This window comes from Amblyomma americanum, chromosome 1 (genome assembly GCF_052857255.1).
Source record: "Amblyomma americanum isolate KBUSLIRL-KWMA chromosome 1, ASM5285725v1, whole genome shotgun sequence".
Lineage (NCBI taxonomy): Eukaryota > Metazoa > Arthropoda > Arachnida > Ixodida > Ixodidae > Amblyomma > Amblyomma americanum.
In genome coordinates, this window is record NC_135497.1 from 357695639 (window position 1) to 357717847 (window position 22209).

Below are 22209 nucleotides of genomic sequence, written 5' to 3' on the forward strand. Positions count from 1 at the left end.
GTTTTCATTTCATTTGGTCGTGACGTCAATCGTAACGAAACTAACGGAAGCAGGGCAAGACAAGCGAGCAATCGCAGATACGGCCGTTCTGAACACCGCGCCGTCGCATTCAGCTAGACCGAGGCAAACGGCTAATTCCAATCGGCGACACGGAGCAAGTTTGCTTGCTCGTGGCACCGAATAGCTGTTTCGATGGGCGATTTGGATTCAGACCCTGAGGTGTGATTGGACCGCGACGGTCCAATCATCTTGCTCCTTCGCGGTTCGGAGAACGCATCTAGTGGTCGCTTGGAATTCGCCGAAAGAGACCATGCTCGGCCAATTCTTTACGCAACCATCACGCACCTTCTCTATAGAGACAGGTGTAGCCACGAGAAAGCTCATCAGGCATGTCAAACACATCATGTTCCCTCAGTCGTCGGCGGCGGTCTTCGAGCGCGGCACGGGCGTGAGAGCGTTTACGCAAGTAAGCGCCGCCGCGGGCGTGTTTCAGTCCCCTCATTCCCAATTGTATACCTCACTGGGAGCAGCGATCAGTGGCAAAGGACCAAATGAAATGAAAACGCAACGAACGATCACAGAATAGGACCTCCGGGTCGTATGATAGTACGCCCATTCTTTTCCATCCGTTTTGTGCCGTCCTCCTAGCCTGCCGTGTCGACTGGCCTACCCTGGCGATAGCGATGCCAGAAGAATAGAATGGGAATAGGATAAACGCGTTAAATACTGCCTCACGTTGGCCTGGCCAGGGGAGCGGGTCACATGATCCAGGGAGCTTGAGGGAGGGCGCTCTTCCGAGAGGCGCGGCACAGCTATGTCACCTGGTGGCCAGGGGACAGCACATAGTCCGCGAGTTCCATTCTCATCGACCGTACTGCTGTTGAATGCAGTAAAATAAGATTTGCTTAGCTCCAAAAGCCTCCAACTAAACAAAGGTCGCCACGCCCACTCTGTTACATAACCTGGTGAGCGCAAAAACAACGTTTGGTGCAATGATAACTGCGGCAGGGCCTTGGCCAGTCATGGCTCTAAATGTTTCGTCTCCAGTTTTTAGTGGATATCATTACAGTGTGGTTATGCTGCTACATTGGTAACAAGCCTTTCTCAGCGGTTTCTAGCAGTATACCTGTTTTAAAGTTTAGTTAGTTTACAGCCAGCTATGTTCTCACCCGATTAGCTTAGAACAAATTTTAAAAAATAATTATCGTTTTTCTTTTGATAGTAGTCCAGTCTACGCCATGCCTTGCCACACACGTGACCAAAGCCCTGCGCGCCCACGCAAACCAAGAAAAAAGATTTAGCGTAAGTTTCTATAACAAATAAACTCAGTTCTCACGAGAAAATTTATATCACTTCGCTAAGTATATTCGAGCAACGCCTTGGTAATAAGCGTCGTCTTTGAACAAAGCTGCAAAACGAGTTTAGAGACGAAGTCCAACGTATAGTGAAACCCTGACGTTTCGTTTCTTCTTTATTTCCTTCTGTTCCTCAAAAAAAAACAATAATAATGCAGAGAGAGCAGGGTAAAAGTGAAATTAACAAATTGCTTGCGCAAGCACCTTATGGAAGCAATGAGTATTTTTTTTGCGTTCTGCTTCATGCGCGATTGAACCCAGAATCGTCTCCTGTTGCATGCTCGAAAAACGAATCGGTTTGACAGCAGGCGTTTAGTGCCAAACTACTGCGTGTTGCTTCTTACAAGTGATGGGGTAGCGTGTTGTCTGTGTGGTGCCATCTATAGCGGTATTTAGACAACTTCCGCTGTGATTCTGAAAGAAGCGTATCTGTGCAATAACTTCTCCAAATATCGCCACTGCACACTTTTAAGTGGAAAGGACCGTAACCCACTGACATTTTTGTTGTTACCTGTGCTGCCTTGACTCAGTCCGTTTCACTATTGAATGGCGAGTATGGAACGCCAGCATATACCATGCAGATTTTGCGCGCCAAAATGCTGCTAAAAGCGGGAAAACCCTGGGTAACGCGAGAACTGGGTAACGCAAATGGAAAACCCTGGGTAGCGCAAACGGCGCATATTTACGCGAAAGCGTAAATATGCGCCATTTGCCAAATTTGGAAGAAAAGGGTTTAGCAATACTCTTGCAATGTAGAACCTGCCATAGGAAAGAAACCTTCGAAATAAAGCAGGCTACAGACTCTGACTTCATAAATGTGCGGCGGAAATAAACGACGCAACGTTCAGAGATAGGTCTGGCAGGAATTCAACACTGTTGCAACCCGGTACTGCTACGTCCGCTGTCAGTAACATTCTGCGTGAGCAAAAACTGATCTTTGATTCCAGAATTGGTTGATACTCTAAACCTTATTTTTTACCAGCAGCTTCAGTATAATAATGGCTCCGGTAAGAAGATCACTGGCAGTCCCGATTCGCATGTACGAAGAAAAATAACACATAGTCACGGTTGTCAGACGCTGCTGGATCAGCTGATAAATAACAAAGAAAAAACAAATCACTGAATTCGAACAACGTTCGAATACTGACTTATAAATCCTGCTCTTAACGATCTGCGCCCGATCATCTAGGACGAAAAGTTGCAGAGCAACACACAAAGAAAAAAAACTACACACAGAGACAAGTTGACACACGAGCATTGAGTTTCTCGTTCTTTCTGTGTTGCGCTGCAGTTCTTCGTCATGGATCACCAACCAGCCGGCACACCTATCCTAGCGATCATCGAGCAAAATCATGATCTAATTCAAAGTACCGCAGTACTTACTCAAGTGCATATCGTTCAAGTAATATCAATTTTCGGGACAGAATTTAAATAATTCAGTTATTTTAACCAATTTTCGCAATATACCGCCAATAATTGTGTCGATAAAAACATGCATGCTAGTGAGTGTGGCCTCATAATCTGACCCATATTACTTATTTCTCGATTTTCAACACGACTTTAGTAAACGTACTATTGGGGACAAAAGCAACTGACCACTCGATAGCAGAAGTGCATCGTGAGGTAGTGCCCTCTTTCAAAGTTCGGAACTTATAGGGGGGGGGGGGGGGGGGGGGGGGGGGGGGTCAGCTACTCTAAGAACATGTTCTTTGTAGCCTGGCTCTCGCTTTATTACAATATTATCATCACAAAAGAAATCAGCAAGGAGTGATAAATACGCTTTTTCCTTTCCGGCCTTCAACTGCCGCAGTGCGTCAAGAGCCAAATTAATACGAACAATTTATTCAGGACTAGCAGCATGCTTACTACACTGTTTGCAGATAACTCGACATCTCTTCTACAGGCACTTCACAAACAAATAAGAGGGAAAAAATAACAAAAGGTAACTAACTCGGAGCACTAAACTCTCCACGAATAAATTTAGTTGAAGCTAACATGGAGTTATATTGCGGCCAAAATAACAAAAGGCATCCCAACCTATCAGTGTCTAATTCGGTAATAAATCTACAATGCTTCTCCGCCCTGTAGCAACATTTTGAGTTATTTTTTCGAGCGTTTTGATTACATATGGGAACATTCATTATGTTCCACCAGAGGTCAGTTCAGCAGGTGGCATACTTGTGCGATTGGGGCGCATTATCCAAGTAACCTTAAAGTTAAGCCCTCATAACGCATTACTGGCGTCTTCTGTTTAGTATTGCAGTACCGCCTGCTGCACGACAAGAGCAACAATTTTGCGCAGGTTACATTTTCTTCCAAAAGAAACTGCAAAAGAATAATAATAATAATAATAGGTTTTTTGGGGAAAGGAAATGGCGCAGTATCTGTCTCATATATCGTTGGACACGTGAACCGCGCCGTAAGGGAAGGGATAAAGGAGGGAGTGAGAGAAGAAAGGAAGAAGAGGTGCCGTAGTGGAGGGCTCAGGAATAATTTAGACCACCTGGGGATCTTTAACGTGCACTGACATCGCACAGCACACGGGCGCCTTAGCGTTTTTCCTCCATAAAAACGCAGCCGCCGCGGTCGGGTTCGAACCCGGGAACTCCGGATGCAAAAGAAAGCAAAATCGGTTTTCTTGGTCTTATGAGCAGGCAGTATTTTTGCAAATGACAGTATTCTTTCAATACCACCGCTATTCTCTTACGGATTATTACTATGTCATAAATGAAGCTTTAAAAAATATGAATACAGCTCGATTTCACATGATCAATTTCACAAAAACCAGTTCTCGTGATGCAAGGCAGAGAGAAAATTGGTTTACCCCGGCAACAATTGGGTAGTGTGCGAAATAATTCCCATGTTAGAGAACCCCCTCTGTTTTGTCAAAGGAAATATGTTGCGACAATTTTGAGCTTACCCGTAAATCTCACTACGTAACTGAAAAAAAAAATGTCGGCAGGTAGTTTTAAAACAAAGAACTTAATTTCCTCTTTCTCATGCGTTATCTAGCGCCATCGGTTTTCCTTCTGTCATGAATTGCCACTTTTAACTTCTTTGTGGTACACGTTCGTCAGTCGGCATGTGTGAACTTCTTTTAAATGCTCGTTTTATTCGAAATCACCGTCAGTCATAATTACGGTACTTCATGCGTTTTACTCCCTTCCTGGGCACATAAAAAGCATCTCGCATAATTTGTAAGCTCGTGTGACGTTGTACCGCCGATGCCATCCTGTACTGTTAAGTGTGGCTGGAGCTGGACCCTTGCAAGTTGTCAGAGCCTTTAGTCGAGGCTCCTGCTTTGGAATGGAAAAAATAAAGCAATTTCAACTTCGTCTTATGACCTATCTTCGAATAATTAAGTAACTCAAACATGCCAGAACATCGGAGTAGCCTTTAAGAATTTTGCTTTCGAGTGTGGCAGTCAACCTGCACTCTAGACTGAAAAGAGTAGAAAGAGAGTAAGCTGCCCTCTAGCGCACTCCCTTTTGTCCAAGAGAAAGGGTAGAGGACAGCTTACGGACTTTTTACTCACATATAGGCATATTCGTGTTTACAGTCCGGCGCACTTCGTAAAGCAAGGACGCTGTATTAGCGACCATTGTGCTCCTACTTTTTTCCCGTTCATTAGTTTGTTGCATGTGGAAAAAAAGAGTAAATGGCAGGCCTGAACGCCCGCCACAAGCGTATAGTGTCTAGAACATGCACAAAGTGTTTATTGAGAGTTAAAGCTAGGTAATGTAGCGGGCAAGCCAAAATAGAGGGCAGCACTGGCTATGTTTGCTCTTAGAGATGTGTCGTTGTGAATGGATTCTAAGCTGCGAAACCCGCATTAGTTCCGATGCTCCACACACCGATGAGAAATTTAGAGTAGCACAGAAAAACAATATAATGCGTTCATCCGCACGCCTCACAGAGTGGCTAGTGGACAGCTGCTGCTATACGCGTGACACTAAAATAGTGACACGGACAGAGATGCTTATCAGCCTCTTATGTACCCTCTCGGGGGGAAGACGCATTTCCTACCGTGGCCATCACTTCACCTCATGCGGTACACCGCCCGTGTGGAACAACGCTGCAAACACCTTTGCTAAGGCACCGCGCCAGTGTTCTGTCGTTCACCGAAGCCTTCGTTACCGGAGTGCAGAGATGCTCCCATCCAGAATGTAGCGCTTTGGCGAAAATAAATCGCACTGGTAGCTTAGGACAGCCCACTGCCTCACACCTCGCGAAGCATGCCGAATAGGAGGTGCGCGATCGAATCTAGTTAGGTCAACGTCGATAAAGGAAAAAAAAAGGCCGACTCGTTCGATACAGCCTAGCCATTTGACGTAAAAGAATTTAAAACTACCGCTGGACACTTAACTAATGTCTGAAAAGCACTGTGTTTCGTGCGGGCACTTCAGCGAAAAGTCTCGCAGCAAGAACACATACGGGGCGATCGTCGCAATGCTTGCTCGAAGCGGGGGCGAAAATTCTAAATATCCGATTTCGATCTAATGGCGTTTCACCGTGGAGGAGACGGCGGAAAGCGATAGGCGGGGGGCGTTAGATTCCTCTAAGTGCATTGGGCGGGAATGAATGCCGCCGCCGAGGACGACACTACTTACACGGCCTCCTCGTCGCCAGCATCGCGAGGGGTTAAGGGGGACCGCGAGGGCGGCGAGCGCAGCGCTAGTGGAGAGAGCGCGAAACAGAAGCGGCCTGGCGGCGCAGCGGGCGCCGATGCGGCGCTTGTGCGCACGCGTAATGGGATTTCGTGTCCATTAGGCGGGAGCCGGCACGCGCGGGAGAGCGCACGCGCCCGCACGCCACCGGCGTTTGCCCCTATTTGCGTTTTCAAAACAAACGGGCCAAAGATTGGCGCCGAGGCGAAGAGAGCGCGCAAAATACTCGGCGCCGCCGACGTCTCCCGGCCGACGCGCACCGACGCCGCCGCCACTGAAAAACAAAGGGGGCGCACAGTTCTCCAAATACGCGGGCCCGGCCAGAAAAAGGAAGAAACAAACAAACGAAATCAACGGCGTGGAGCGGATAGGGGCAAAGTATGAGAAGAAAAGAAGAGATAAGAGGAATTGTAATGAAAGATAGAACGTCACCGAGGCACTAGCACTACCCCAAACACCAGGCTCTCGCGCACAGGCTAATGGTGTTGAGTCGCCTTGTGAAATTTTACTAGAGTGCGGGAGCGCAAGCCTTCTGTTCTTGCGTCCACAAGCCTCGCTGAGTGTACTGCTTGGCGTTTTGTCTCTTTTTTTGTATTCTCTTTCATTTTTGTAGCCGGTTCTGTTGTGGCGTACAATGGAAGCACGCACAAGCATGCAATCCCGCGTCCAAGAATTTTTTTTTCTGCATACGTATGCCGAGCAAAGAATACCGCTCCCGCTTGCTTCGCAGATTACTTCATCACCACCACGCCATAAAACAGGCGCATTGTGCGTTTCCTACGCAAGTTCCCAACAGGGCGAAAAACAGCAAGCACTCGCTACAACGTTTGGCAGCTTTCTAAACACAACTTTGTTCCGTTGCTCGCGCGCGTGACGCTGGCGTAAATTTTTGGAGACTCAACGCGCATACCTGCGTTTGCAACAACTGCCCCCGGTTCCTCTCGAACCCTCTGCTAGCGCCTCGTTTAGAAAACAAGAACGCAAGCTGAACGAAGTTAAACACTTGCTCCGCGTGGTTGGAGCGGTTGAGTTTAAGACACTTCTGCGTCCGCAAAGTTAGCGCGAAATAAGCAAAACAGCGCAGCAGCGCCAGCTGTTGTCGAGGTTTTAAGATACACGGGAGCGGAAAGAAATCTCTGGCATTGAGCGACAGAGAACAACTTCGAGCAAAAAAACAAGAGCCCTCGGCGTGGACGAGGCGCGCGCGGCGGTGCTATACGGCCAGTGGGCTGGTAACCGGTTGGCATGCAGATGGCCGCTGCAGCTAAGTATGCCTGGAATGCGCTGCGCTGCTGTTGTACTGCACACTTGCCTTAGTTTCAAAGAGTCAAAAGGCGCTTCGCTCTTCCATGGGGCCGCAGGCGCGGGTTGGGGGAAGTGTACGTTACACACGAGGCAGCAGGTATAATTACTCATCCAGTGAACAAAGAAAAGCTCTGTTAGAAGAAGGAAGACCAGGCAGCACTCACCTCCTGTGGAGGAACATCGAATGATACTGTCCTCAAGTCCACCTTGCAATAGGTGTCGATACAGGGTATGATGAAAAAGATACCTGCGTCAAGACACAAGCGCCAAGTTTTAGAGAAAGTGTGTTTGTTCCTTCCGTAGTAAAACTCTCCTTTACATGCTTCTTTCTTGGTTTTTTTTAGTGCTTTAACACCAGTTGTGCCAATCCGCCATTTAACCGTTGTCTGTGAGGTCCCTCTGCCCACCGAGTTGTGGGAAGCCTGCGACCTAGGTGGCTCCCCTAGGTAGCAGGTGGGCCATCAAGGTCACTTGACCTTGTGACGTCATCACAACTTGCCCACAGAATTGTAAGCAAAGCGGGTGGGTCTCACAAGCCCCACCGGTGACAGCACCTGCCATCGCAGGGCAGTGTACCGCATCGCCTAACCGCTGCACCACTGCTCCAGGAGTAGCAAGAGTGGTATGTAAAGTCGAGAATTACCAATACCGCATATATAGGCTGTCACTATCGCGTCATACCCTTTAGGCGGATCTTAAGTCCCATTTCGCCGCTCTCTGTCTGAAGCTCACTTGACCTTGAAAACCGAGCCTCCGACCGAAACTGACATGCTAGCGCACATAATTCGGATTTGGCCTAACCACGCCACATCGTCCGCTGTTCTTTTTTTTTTAAGCTGCATTTATCCCAGCAGGATCTTCTTTCAGGGTTTGAAATCGAAATTTCATTCTAGGAGGTAAATGTGCGTGCCTCATAACGGCTCTGTGGCTGCGCCTCCCTCAGATTTTTTGTTATGGGCTGGCCGTGCCCTCGCAGTGCTGCAGACTGGCTACACAGTGCTCACTATGGCGTGTTATGACGGCACAGAAACCATTCGGCACGCGCAAACTGCATGCCAGGCGCGCCTTTGGCGCCGTGCTATGGAAGGCTGTTTTTATTTACATTCCATTTCCGCCAGCCTTAAACAGTAGCAACTGTGCTCGCAAGTGCCCGGCCTCATCCCTTTCTTTTTTCTCTTTCTTTTTTAATCTTTATTGTTTAATTCTCTCTTTCTTTCTTTCTTTCTTTGTTTGTTTCTTTTTGCTTTCTATCTTTTAAATGACACCACTTCCAAGGACAATAACACGAAAGCACACTCGTTTCACCTTACTTCGCGTTTTCTTGTTTATTTTATTCGGCATACAGAAAAGAGCCCAGTTCTGGCAGGTTAGTAAACACAATTTACCAATTGTTTTCTCATTACTTCAATGTCTAGCAACCTTTCATGCAGAACATAACTTTGGCATCATGCGTTACATCGCGTTAGATGCAAAATTCAATAATTCAGCCTGCAAAATTTTTATGAATTTGCCATGTGTAATAGTGACATTCAGTGCATTATGCAGGCAGGTTAGCTTTAGGACAAAACTTCATCAAACTTCATCTTACGGAAGCAGGATGCGCTCACGTCTCTAAGTCCAGCAGACAGCTCTATGCATTAGCCTGTTCTCGTAAAGTACCGTCTTTGCCAGAAATTAGCCAGACAACGAAGTTTGCTTCTCAGCCATATAGCGGAGCCCTTACGACACCCCTGAAGATTGAGATGTCTCGAAAGGTGAGGACAAGGTTACACCTTACCTTGCGGAGATTTAGGGCTTAAGGGGTGTCAAAAGTGCTTCACTACGCGATAAGCAACAATTACTGATTACTTTTTGCCCATCGGGAATTCATTCGCCTCTCCAGCCCATAGCACTGCTCGCCTCAACGACGACAAAAAGATTAAGGGCTAGATTTAGGCGAGGCGGGCAGCCAGCTCCTCTGAGCGAGAACTTTTCCACGTGAAAACCATGACAAACCCTATCCAAGGAATGCACTGCGCAAATAGGACCGATCCCAACCGCCCCCTCCAACTGCCAAGCATAAATCGGCCCCTGTGAAAATTCGGCTTTTTCGCAGCTCTTGAAAATGTACGTCTCAGGTTACCGAAGGCACATCCTTTTCTCCTGCGTTGGATTTTTTTGGTCCTGAAACGTTTCCGCGACGAAACCTCCTTTTTCAGATCTTAAGAACACGTACTTACGTAGTACGTACAGGTGTACGTACGTACAGCCGCGGTCAAAAATACGCGGCCCACGGCTCCGGCGCAAGGAGCGGATGCGGGGCCGCACCGCGGCGCTGCTACCTGCGTCGGGCGCTCAGTGCAAGAGTGTAGAGAGTGACGACAAAGCTTCGCCCTCACTCTTCCCTGAACACGCCACACGGCTGTTGAATATTAAGTGCAGCGTTCAACTGTTTCCCGGCGGACGTTCCGTACGAAAGAGGGCTCTGCAATGCATGCTGCGTGTGACTTTCATCGCCTACTCGGATATCTCGTATTCCCTATGCACAGAACGGCTACGGCAGGCGCGCGTTCTGCAGTTAATAATAATAATAACAATTGGTTTTGGGGGGGAAAGTAATGGCGCAGTATCTGTCTCATATATCGTTGGACACCTGAACCGCGCCGTAAGGGAAGGGATAAGGAAGGGAGTGAAAGAAGAAAGGAAGAAGGAGGTGCCGTAGTGGAGGGCTCTGGAATAATCTCGACCACCTGGGGATCTTTAACGTGCACTGACATCGCACAGCACACGGGCGCCTTAGCGTTTTTCCTCCATAAAAACGCAGCCGCCGCGGTCGGGTTCGAACCCGGGAACTCCGGATCAGTAGTCGAGCACCCTAACCACTGAGCCACCGCGGCGGGGTTTCTGCAGTTCGACTAAGCGCGTCTGCCTGCGAAGCGTCCAAGTTCGGTTCGCATTCCATACTTACGCGCGTCTCGCGTCCGGGTACGCCGGGCTCCAGTGCCCGGCATTGGGTCGGGTTAACCCTAATTAGTAGCTGGAGCTCGCTCCTTTAAAAACGTTAATTCAAAGCTAAAAAAAAATGTAAGCACGTTCCTGCTGCAACGAAATTACGAGTAACACACTACCAGAAACAAAACAGGGCTTCACCGAGTTCACAGACCGGGCTTCTGACGCGACAATAACTTGTTCTGCGCTATTTCTTGAGCACCGTAATGCCCTTGCACCAAGGCTCACCACGCATGGGCGCGTGGGGCATACGAGAGCGAAGCAGAATCGAGGCGGCAACGGCGAACCGCGCGCACTCCCCTTCAGCAGAACGCCGCACTTGACATTTATCAGCCGTGTGGCGTGCTCAGGGGAGAGTGAGGGCGAAGCTTTGTCGTAACTCCGTGCACCCTCGCACTGAGCGCCCGAAGCAGGCAGCAGCGCCGCGGTGCGGCCCCGCAGCCGCTCCTTGCGCCGGAGCCGTGGGCCGCGTATTTTTGACCGCGGCTGTACGTACGTAAAAGAACTGACGAATGAACTCAGTACTTTCCTCCGCGAACAGGACGATGCACTTCTTAATGCCTGGCTGTCTCTGTACGTGCGAGAAAATTGAGGCTTTTCGTGATTTTGGCGTTCCGAAAACTTTTGTGGGCACCTGTACGTAATGCTCTCCTATAAGGGATCACCACGCTTTGGTACATGCGTACGGTGCTGTGAGTCACGTATACCTCGAACACAGCGTATCCGTCTTCCATTCTCTGGGAACAGCCATCTTGGGTGGTACCTGGGGTTCTGCTTTATTAAGACCTATATGCTCTGCCCTGCCTCCAAAACGGCCAGTTCGCCAGATGCTGTGCTATGGTGGCTGGAAACGACACCCAAGATGTCTCTCTCGTTGGAAGCACTCGCCATGGACGGGAAGCCAGGAGCAGTGCGCGGCCGAAAGTGTGCGGGCTTTAAAAATATATATAATCTCACAAAGATGTGGAACAACATGTATGAAGACACCTGGCTGCTTCCTTTCCTTTTATAATATTTTTGCTTGCTTGCGAACGGCAGACGTAAGCCAAGAGGAGCGAATCTCCTTCATTTTACAAATGCAACCCGACGATTCTACTAACGGCATCGTACAAAAGTAGCTGCACCACCTGTACAAATTGCATTCACAGAGGTATCTCAGCTTTACCAGGAGCACGTGCGCCGAAATTGATGAGCGCATAAAGTTACCAACTCCGACGCCGTGCGTATTTTTGCAAATTTCGTGCACAACGAGCTTTGTTTTGTTCTGTATAAAAGCGGCATAGGTTACTTTCACATTCATTCTTTAGAGCGCCGTATTATCTCTTAATTGCTGATACCAGCAGCATATATGCGAGCTCTGTCATCACAGAACCTTACAATTATGATTTTACGAGGAATTTCGCTCATAGACACTAGGCTTGCGACGTCAAGTCCCAGAGGTTCCAGGATCATTGCTGTGATCATTCATAGGTTCGACCTCTCACCTGGGCCTTTGGCTCCTCCGCGAAGCAATCGACCGAGGCGGAAGATGACTGCACGCTCGTATTCTTGAACTACCTGCAATGTTGAAGCACACTACTTTGAACACTGCTGACAAGAGCGCATTGTTCAAAGGCTGCGTAACTGGAAGACTCTGGTCCCCCAATGTACATGGCATGTAACTTCTGTCGTTCCTTCGGTGAACAGCGTAAGGGAAGTTAGCATGCCACCAAGCCCGACAAGGGGCAGATAATATATGACGACCCGTTCCATCCCAACAGTGTTACCAATGAATGTCTTGGCAACGGCTAAGGTTAAAAGCAGAAAGTTTATGGATAGCCGGGATGAACGTATAAGCCGCAAGTCTTGACATACACTAAGCGGGACTGCTAAGCAGGTATATCGACCGCGTTCCAGCCGCAAAATAATCGCCAATGTAAGCGCTGCAGCGCCATTATGGGTTACACCTGGGCTGACTGATTTTCGTACTTTGTTTTTGTTAGCCAAACGAGTCAATAAAAGTGGGAAAACCAGTTTCGGTGTTGAATGCGCAGAAAAGTATTTCTTTATTTGGGCGAGAGCCCCAAACACGCATGGGCGCGCGAGTACCAACAACACATCACCTGCAGCGGAGAAAACCCGTTCAATTGAGTATATACGTCATGCAGCAATTAAGGTTGAGACGGGTTACAAACTTACAACGCTTTCAATAAACTTTCAGGCAACAGAGAATTTCCACCTGAAACGCTGCGATTTTGTCAGTGGCATTGTGCTGCAGCTTCGCATTAAAAAAAAATACGCTTTACTTACCTAATATACAGAGTGCATTTTGCACACGTTTACAAAACAGCGAGTCACTGCACCCTTCATATGAGGCAAGTGAGCCGAACGTTGTTTGGCGTATGTTTCACAGAAGCCTGTAGACACCAGGCAGAAAATTGTGTGCCTCCAACGTGTACAGGTAAACCAAAAATTGGGTATATCCCTGGCAGGAAACGAGAAATAAAACAACATTGCGCCGTGCGTGCTTTTTACGCGGGTAGACACAGCCGGTATCTCCAGATACTAGTGGAGCAAGAGACGCCGCAGAGAAGCTGCACTAGGCTGGACGTTGCGAAACGTCGCGCCAATATGCTGAGTAGCAATGACGGAAAGTGGCCACATTAGTAAGCGCAATGCCGTGAGCGCATTTCCTTCTATATACGAGAAGCGCATCGACTTCAGGGTAGACCGCTACAGTGTACCCTGAGGTCTGTGTCGCGTATACCAGCAAGCACCGAGTCAAGGAGGCGAGAGCTTCATATGAGAACTGATATTCGTAACCTGGTGCATATATCTGCGGATATCTATATGGTATATGTAGCAGTGCGTTTTTTTTTTCAGCAAGTTTTCATAAGTGCTCGTACGGAGCGCCGCAGTTTGTGACAGCTATGAGTTCCTAAGGCTGCGCAGTCTGGCTATGGAGCTGGACGCCACTCCATTACAGAAAATTTTATAGACCGTCGCCGGTGCATTCGTATAACATGCATGGCCAGAACAGAATACAAACGGCAAACAGCTGTGGGTGTTAAAGGTGAAAATTGGCAGACACGCGCAGGAACCGCCTCACTTTGCCCTGCGCGTGCGTGTTTTTAGTACGCTGACACATGTCCGTAACCCTAGCAGTCAGCTCCCTTCCCGATTTCTGTTTTGAGAGCTTGTTCTTTTTAACGAGCACTAGGATAATTAGACCTACATGGCGTAATTATCTCTACACTGCACACCCCACAACTAGCCTTGGGACCTTTGCAAATAAAATATGCGACTATGCAAAACAAACGAACAGGCAGGGAACAGCTCCGATGACCGCGGACTGTATTTTTTAGCTTTACAAACGCGTGTATACGCCTGCGTTCGCCTGCGTTCGCATGCGCTCTAAACTTCCGAATTTTATACTGGCAATTTTAATAACCATGCAACCAACCATAATTTGTGCGGATAGGCATCGAAGAAAAAAGTAAACGACGTGGTCATTATTAGTGACGAAACTGAACGATACTCCCGGATATCTTTAATATTTTCTTCTTCTACTTGAGCGCTGCGCTTTTGTGATGCCCACATCTCAGGGCGGTACATTTGTTCCACCGTATCGATGCATTCTATTATGAACCAGCGCCCCCTTTTTTTTTTTCCTCCGTCAGTACCGATTTATTTCCCCATCGAGTCTGTTGCGACTTCGAATCGTTCTCTCGAGCCGGGAAACCAATTGTCGATTCTCTCTTGTACGTGATACAGCGGCAGCTATAAAATATGCGCTAGCGGGGTGCGGCGCGAACTCCAGAGGGAAGAAGTATGTATACGATGACGGTCTGCCCGAGGGCGGGGCCGGGAAAGAGGCAGGGGCTTTTTACCGCACCCAGAGAGTGAGCTGCGAGTCGGCGGCGAAAATCAAAACGCAAAGTGGGACGAGTACGCGTCAATTAAAACTCGGGCCCTTATCTCTGCCTTTCGCTCGGCCGAGCCTGTGCCTGCGATGGTGGTCATAATCGATCGCCACCAGCGGCGGCAGCGGGGGGCCAGAGGTCGATCTCTTCCAGTTCCCCGAACGCGTATCGCTCGGTGGTCTTCGGCGATAAGCCCGTCATTGTTCGCAGCCACTCGCCCGCTTTGAATCGAGCATTGTTTTGCACAAGCATAAAGATACCAGTAAAGAGACGAAAATGCGACCGAGCGTTCTTTGGTTTTTGCTTTGAACGCCCCCTCGGCAGAAATATATGGAACGCGCGCGAGAAGGGCGACAACTCGCTTATCGCCCGCGAAAAGTTTGGCGTGCCGCGCGGGGGCGCGCGCGTGTGTCCGCAGACTGGAAAGTGAGTGCTGGTACACGGGCACGCTTCTTTAAATGCTGCCTTCAACAAAAAACATGCGATATTTCCTGCTCGTTCCAAAATCCTATCGGCGTTTTGGCTTTTATGCACGAATTGCGCGCGATCAGCGCTGCAATGTTAATCACGAGGCGCAGCCATCGATCTTATCACAGCCAGCACTGTCGCCGGACGCCCAAAGTACAGTCCTCTTCAAAAGTTTCGAGCCCATCGCGGCCCGGCGCCGGAGCGCGAGCGCTGCCGAGGTGTTGCTCTGTTATCGACAGTGCTGGCATTAAGCAAGGAAGCAGGCCTCTCTCGGAGGACCTCGCTATCAGCAAGAGCATGAGAGTGAGAGGGACAAATATATGCCATGGGCTGTGCCTGTAGTGTGCTTATACATTATGCGCAGGCTGTGAGGAGCGAACGCTGATAGTTTCGCGAGGAAGGCTAAAACGGCAAGCGTGTGCCCGGCACTCGGAACTGCTCCGCCGAAGAAAGAGGAACGTTCTCAGTGTGTGCTAGTTTGAACTTCGCTGTACCTGAGCAGATGTAAAGCCTTCTTCAAGAGCTTCAGGCCACAGGGCCTGTTTAAAAAGTCGGAATCATTAGAAAGTTAGGAGGACTTCCATCGTCATCCCTCAGCACTTGACAGCTGCATAGCGCTGCAAACGCCCCGCAGCACTGCTCAAAAGCAGACAGACCCACTTTTTATCAACCTTGCACATTCCACTAACTTTGTCGCGCTCCTCAATTCACAGCAGTAAGTGTGCATGCAAAGTGACGGCAGTATCTAAATTCGGCCTATATTATGATTCTTTTTATTTGTTTTGCGACCGCCTGAGTCTAAAGCCGTGAGAACGGTCAAGGTGTGCGCTATTTCGCCAGCTGTAGTACCTTGCCTCACCATTCGCAGCCATTCAAATGGCAGCTGCAGTTCACGCCAGCAGAGCAGTGACCGCGCCACCAAAGCTGTTTCTGTTTAAGGACTGTCCATGACTGGCTGGCACCCGTGACTTCAGCAATCGCGATATCCATGCGTGCAAGTGGAAGAGTGCCGACCAACCACGCAAAGTTGAAATGTGGAAGCAGTTTTGAGAATTTGGCCCCTTATATTCTTGTGCCAGCTGTAGCGTCCAGTTCAATGCCCAATAGTTGTGAGCCAGATCAGAATTTCCATCCTGGCGACGGCTCCCAACGTTGGGATAGATTTACGAAGCATTCTACATCTACCCACTCCAAACGAATTCATTCTCTCGGTTGACCCTGCAGCTATTGCTTTTACTGCGTTAGCAGTATAGCCCTCGTTATCTCGAAATCTTTTGTTGTGGGCGTTGTGACCGGAGAGTTGCGTGGGAGGTGAATTGTAAAAGACGAAAATTAAAATCGTACTACTGACGTAGATATTCTGCTCCATATTGTCTGATCAGCAGTTATTTTACGCAATAGCGTGTACAGCTTATTCGGTCGAAAAGCCGTCGGCGTAGTAGGCACCGCGTGTCGAATACAGCCGGGGGCTGCGTAAAAAAAATCGTATCACCATAATTTGTGGTTCTAGGGATTGATGATTGATTGGTGTGTGATAGGCGATGACGAGTTAACGAAATCATTGTAATTATTTGAATAAATAAATAAATGAAAATTTGAAAAAAGGGGAGCGCAAAGGTGTCGGAGTGCTCAGAATGAAAAGACAATGCTTGATGATGCTAATTAGGCAAGTTTAGAGAGTGCAGTTGATCAATTAATTAATTGAAACACTCAAAAAAATGAAAAATGCGTTCAAAAGTGTCAAACTGCTCATAATCGAAGGCCTAACCCACTACGCTATCGCGTCATACCCTTAGGGCGCCGCTGAAGTGTCCTCTCCTTACTCTCCTTCTTTTTGGCTATCTCCACTGACACAAGCTTATGGCCAATTTTGTGTGTGTGTGTGTGTGTGTGTGTGTGTGTGTGTGTGTGTGTGTGTGTGTGTGTGTGTGTGTGTGTGTGTGTGTGTGTGTGTGTGTGTGTGTGTGTGTGTGTGTGTGTGTGTGTGTGTGTGTGTGTGTGTGTGTGTGTGTGTGTGTGTGTGTGTGTGTGTGTGTGTGTGTGCGTGCGTGTGTGCGTGTGTGCGTGTGCGCGCGCGTGTGTGTGTGTGTGTGTGTGTGTGTGTGTGTGTGTGTGTGTGTGTGTGTGTGTGTGTGTGTGTGTGTGTGTGTGTGTGTGTGTGTGTGTGTGTGTGTGTGTGTGTGTGTGTGTGTGTGTGTGTGTGTGTGTGTGTGTGTGTGTGTGTGTGTGTGTGTGTGTGTGTGTGTGTGTGTGTGTGTGTGTGTGTGTGTGTGTGTGTGTGAACAGCACGTAACGGGTTGCAAAAATTAGACAATGGCAAAACATAACGGGACTTGCGGCAGTCCCGTCCTCTCTTGTGATTGTCGAATTTGCGCAACCACTCTCGTTCAGTTCAAGGCATTTTCTTGGAACACTTAACTTTCGTCTAAAGCATCCGTCGTTGCGTTTGTAGATAGAGAAAGAGAGAGAGAGAGAGACGACAGGCAGCGCCAACGCGCTAAGAGCTTCCGGATAGCGCTCGTATTGCTCCCGGGGTGTTCGAGTACAACGAGTTTGACCGAAGGGCGAGGGTGCCCCCGGAAGCTTTCCTAAAGGGCGACAGAGCTGTGCTGTGCTCGACACCCACCATCGTGTGTGCATGAATAATGCACGCCTGAGAATGGAACACGCTGGCCCTGCGTCTAGCGTTTCGTACCCGCTAGTAAGCAGCAAAGATAAATCAATATATAAATAAAAATTAACTGGGAGTGACATTCGACCCAGGCTCTTTGCCCGCAGCGCACCGCGTTGTTTAGATTGCGAGTGGCTCTCAAGTAAGAGCAACTAACGGCCACTTGGATTACGAGGCTGGTTCCCATCCCTGTGTCCTGGCTCTTCTAAGAAGGAGCAGGGAAAGCAAAAGTGGCGCATTTTCTTCCTCTGTTCGTGCCCCCGTTTCCCTCGAGCTGAGTAGCAAGCCTGACCTGAGTGTGGTAGCCGTCTCTACTCTGGTCGCCTTCCCTTACCCCCTGCCACATCGCGATTTTGAGTTGTGAGTTCGTTTGTCTATCGCTGCTCAGCACTAATGGCTACAGCCATGATCGCCCGTACGTCTCACTGTGAACCCTCCACCTGCGACTCTAATGTGAACAGTGTATGCCGGATTTGGACTGAAACAGCTTGAATCATGTTGCTAAGCTGAAATCGTTGGGGTCCTCACTGCGCCAACACTCTCGCTGAGCACCGGTAAAACGTCAAGGGTACAATACGGAATCTCGCGCGCGCTAGGCGCTCCGATAACTGATGCGCGACGCACGTTCCTGGGTATAGTGTGGACCCGTCTTCATGTTCGTTCGCCGTAGCTTAGTCTCATGCACTGCAACCTTTAGCAGCTTCGCAATTACTTTATGAAATTTACTTTTTCATACCAGCCTCCAGTCATATATCAACAAAGCCGCAAGAGACGGGAGCAAGACCCAAGATTCTCAACTATCATTTTCCCCCACCTTCTTGAAATTCTTCCTCATCTGCCCACCATGAGCGAATATACCGAAGTCCGGGATTCTCATCCTACTTATTATATCTCCTAATTTTCATCAGCTAAGACATCCCAGAAAAAAAAAACTCATTATTTACCTGAATCATACAATAACTCTCCTTAGCTTCGGCTCTTAAAGTACAAATATGTACAAATATTTTTTCTTTTTTATTTTTCTTTTCTTTTCTGTTATGCAAAATTGTTTCATTATTTGTTATTTTAATACTCCATATTGGATTAAGTCACTTATACTTAGTGCCACAGGGCGGGACACCTTTTTTTTTCAGTCCTTTTTCTTAGTCCCACAACACTATTAGCATTAATGTGCGACCAGTAATGCTTTATCGCGAATTCTGCGGGTACATGATGAAGCTCTTATCCTTATGACTTACCTTTTTTTATTTCCTTTGGACGAGTCATTTCTTTTTCCTATAGGGGCGTGCAAATATTCGGAATTTTTCAGTTAGAGTAGAATATTATACATTTATTATTCATGCCTGCATCGAAAAGGCTGTCTCTTGTGCATTTCGAACACTGCAGAACAATCGAGGCCAGTTACCGGAAAAGGTTCGGCAAATTTCGCAGACTGTGAGGAAGCAGTATGGCGTCTGTGTGCACCATGCTGTCAGCTATATACACGACAGCGTCTTGGAGCGTGTAGAAAGTCACTCTGCGCCTAACTTTGTAATACTCCAGCCAGGGAAGAGAGCGGCGGCTTATCTGAGCCGTCCGCAAAGCGGAGAGACGAATCTCAGACATTCGACCAGAAAAAGAAAAAGTACTTGGAATTCTTTGCTGGGGACGCCGGCATCGACGGTGCTGTGCGTGAGATGCGATTCGCCTTACAGAGCGCACGTTAGAATAGAGGACGTGAGAGCCAAATAAGGAAGTGGCCGCTATGCTGACGCTTGATGTGCAACCTTGCAGCGCTGCCGAATATTGCGCTTTTAAGGAACTCAGTGGGCGAAGCTCTTGCTAACTTCTGTCTTCGAACTCCGCACACCCCCATGTATTTGCGAGGCGCATGCATGGGGACCCGCTAGATGAGGCGATAGCGGAGACAAGCGGAGCCTTTTCAGCTGACACCATGACGGTTGCCTCCACCGCAATATGCGAACACTGCCTGCTAACGAAAGTTATGTAATCTTCACCTCCACTCCTATCACTCCAGACTGACGAATACGTCTAAAGTGAGTTATCGTCATAGCTGTTAGGCTATGCGCTGTTAACAACGCTACTCTACTCTATGAGATCTGCAACAATTCCGATATTTTTGTGCCTTTTCTTTTTACGCAAGTTCTAGTTTCTTATTACAGCAGGCATAATGATGGCGCTCCTGCATGAATGTTTGCTCTGCACTGCATCAAGACTTTCTGCGATTGTGACTAGTTAATCATTGCGTTCTATGAAAACAGAGTTACCTTTCAACCTGTGACATCAATCACACGAGTGATGGCTTTACAATAAAGTCTTAAGCTTTATGCTGCAGATTGTGACAATGAAGATAATGTTGCGGATAAATGCATCTGTGTTTCATCATTCATTATCAGACGCTGGCTATGCGTATTTGATTAGTATCCGAAAAATTTATTGCTCGCACAAACTTTTTTTTGGCAAATCAGTAGCCAGTTAAAGCCAGCTGATAAAAACTACATCATACGCAACCCTTTACCTTCCGTAAAGTAATTGTGGTGATCGTCCTCGATGAGTCGTACCTTAGCGGCAAGTCCAATCATCAGCATTGTACAACGAGACAAAATGTTAAAAGGCCTGTGCGCTATACGATGTCAGCGCAGGTTAAATAACGCCAGGTTGTCTTTATTAAATCCGGAGCCCTCCGCTGAGGCGCCTCTCATATCCCTCGTGCGGCTTTGGGACGTTCAACCCCACATACCATATACCATTGCAGAACGACGCCTTAAGCTACCCTCTTTTTTGTCGCAGGACAAAGTCTCTGATAGGTAAGCTTGATCATAGCTTATTAGGGACCGCGTACCATGTTCTAGGCCGCTCGGCGAGGTGAACTTGCGACGTTAGGTGGCGCTCCAGAACTGGATAAAGCACACAGCGTGAAAAGTAACTCTCAGGGGCAGCTCAGCCCTCGAGGCGCCCGCATTAAGGCGCGCTTCTGCCTAACGACCATGCAAGTGGCAACCACGGGAGCTTCGCAGCCTCTCTAGCGTGCTGTCTTTCGTCTGTCGGATTGGCTTCCTTCGGCTGCAATGTCCGGCGGCGTCCTTTCTGTGGCAGCGTGGGGTTAACGACCTAGCGTTAGCTGCCGCTCTCTTCTGGTTGTCTTCGCAGTCTGTCGCAGCCACAGACAGTATCATAAGAGCTGTTGCTTAGTTCTAACTAGAGGTGAGTTTCAATCCTGACGAGCACAAGAAGTCTGCGACTTGAGGCAAATAGACAAAACCAAAACTATGATGCGACGCATTATTTTGTGCGGGACTTGCGGCGCTTTTTAAGAGCCCGGCTTCCAAAAAAAATGAAGAGCACAAGTGGCTGGCCTACGTGAAAAATGCACGCACGTACAAATTGATGCTTGGGGATCCGAACGATTTCTTTACGCACCATAATGAACCAGTTACCACAGTCTATTTATTTATTTATTTATTTATTTATTTATTTATTTATTTATTTATTTATTTATTTATACTACATTTATTTATTATTCTACAGTCAATGGTGATGTGGACACACGGTAAATGGCACCGGTGCCGCGATGGGCTATGTAAATTCCAAAAAGCAACCCGACCACTGAAACTAAGGAAAACACAATTTATTTAAACGATGGTGTCGATAAAGGTAGGAAATAAGTAGAGTAATCGCTTTTAGATAGAAAATAATTTAACAGCAAATAGATCTCAGATTTTTCCACATGGGTAACACCACAAATGCGGCGCTGCGCGCTAAAACACCTCGATTTACGCCCACTGACAGCTAGGGATCAAAATCCTTGGACAGTGGCCACATTGATCGCCAGCTCTGAAGGCATAATCTAGCTGATATACGGTTCCTGAGGGCATCGGACTTCTGCGACAGGTTGTGACAGTGCTGCACGACCGTCCTATTCCCTGACGCCCCACCTCATTACTTCCCCGCCCCCTCTCTGTTTCCATTTTCCCCTTTACTTTCAATCTTTCCCTTCTCTCTCGGCGGGGTGATCAAATGGGAACCTCTTCGGGTCATTTTCCTCCACCTCTCTGTTCTTTTTTCGGGAACCACACCTCTCTTTAGAGCGCTAGCTCTTAAGGCGAAGATTCCCGGACCATCCGTAGTCGTAGCTGTTAACGTCAAGCTATCGGTGGACACATCAACCGCGCCGTGAGAGAAGCGAGGAAGGAGGGATGAAGGAAGGAAGAGAGATAGAAGCACCGTTTTGGAGAGCTTCGGATGAATTTTTACCATCTGGGGTTATTTAAGGCCCAAAGCACACGGGCGTCTTTATGCGTGTCGATGACGCTGCGTCCGGCCGGAGCGCAGGACGCGGCCAGAAAGCCCTGTGCACGACGAGAGACTGCGTTATTCTGAGGTGTATGGACTGGGCAACATTATTTTTCTTTCTTTTTACTCTGCCCACACTAATATATGTCAATTTCACTCCTTCCTTCATGGCACGGTCAGGGTGTCCGCCAATTGTCATACTAGTGTTGTGTCTATCAACAACCCAGAAGCGAACGAGCACTCTGTGGCTCCCTGCTGAAAGGACGCAACCTCTGCCGAGGACGGACGCTCGCGTCTCAGTCTGTACCATGACATTCTGGCGTCGCAACACCGCTCTGGGGCCGCCTTAAAGTTGTTTCCTTCGGTCGTTAGGCTACGCGTTAGGGCGTTGCCGTTGTCTTGGGAAACGTATTGCAAGGGCGCGCTGACGCTTCGCTCCCATTCCCGGAGTTACCGTGTGCGGTTGAAGCTCACGTCACTGCCGTGGAGGAACAGCGTCGTGCACAAGTTCGGGCGAAGGACTCCGCGCGTAAACGTTTGGCCAGGGCTCGCTAAGAGTG

The 22209-nt window shown here is 48.3% G+C and overlaps 1 protein-coding gene across 4 annotated transcripts in view; it reads right to left on the reverse strand.

The window, feature by feature from the left end:
- LOC144115601 (band 7 protein AGAP004871-like) overlaps positions 1-22209 on the reverse strand; it is a 668261-nt gene that overhangs the window by 20746 nt on the left and 625306 nt on the right. For all 4 annotated transcript variants that reach the window (XM_077650023.1, XM_077650020.1, XM_077650022.1 and 1 more), the window contains 2 exons: positions 11800-11872; positions 7492-7574 (listed from right to left, as the gene is read on the reverse strand). In XM_077650023.1, coding sequence (XP_077506149.1) covers positions 7492-7574; positions 11800-11872 — 156 coding nt within the window. The remainder of the gene's footprint in view (positions 1-7491; positions 7575-11799; positions 11873-22209) is intronic.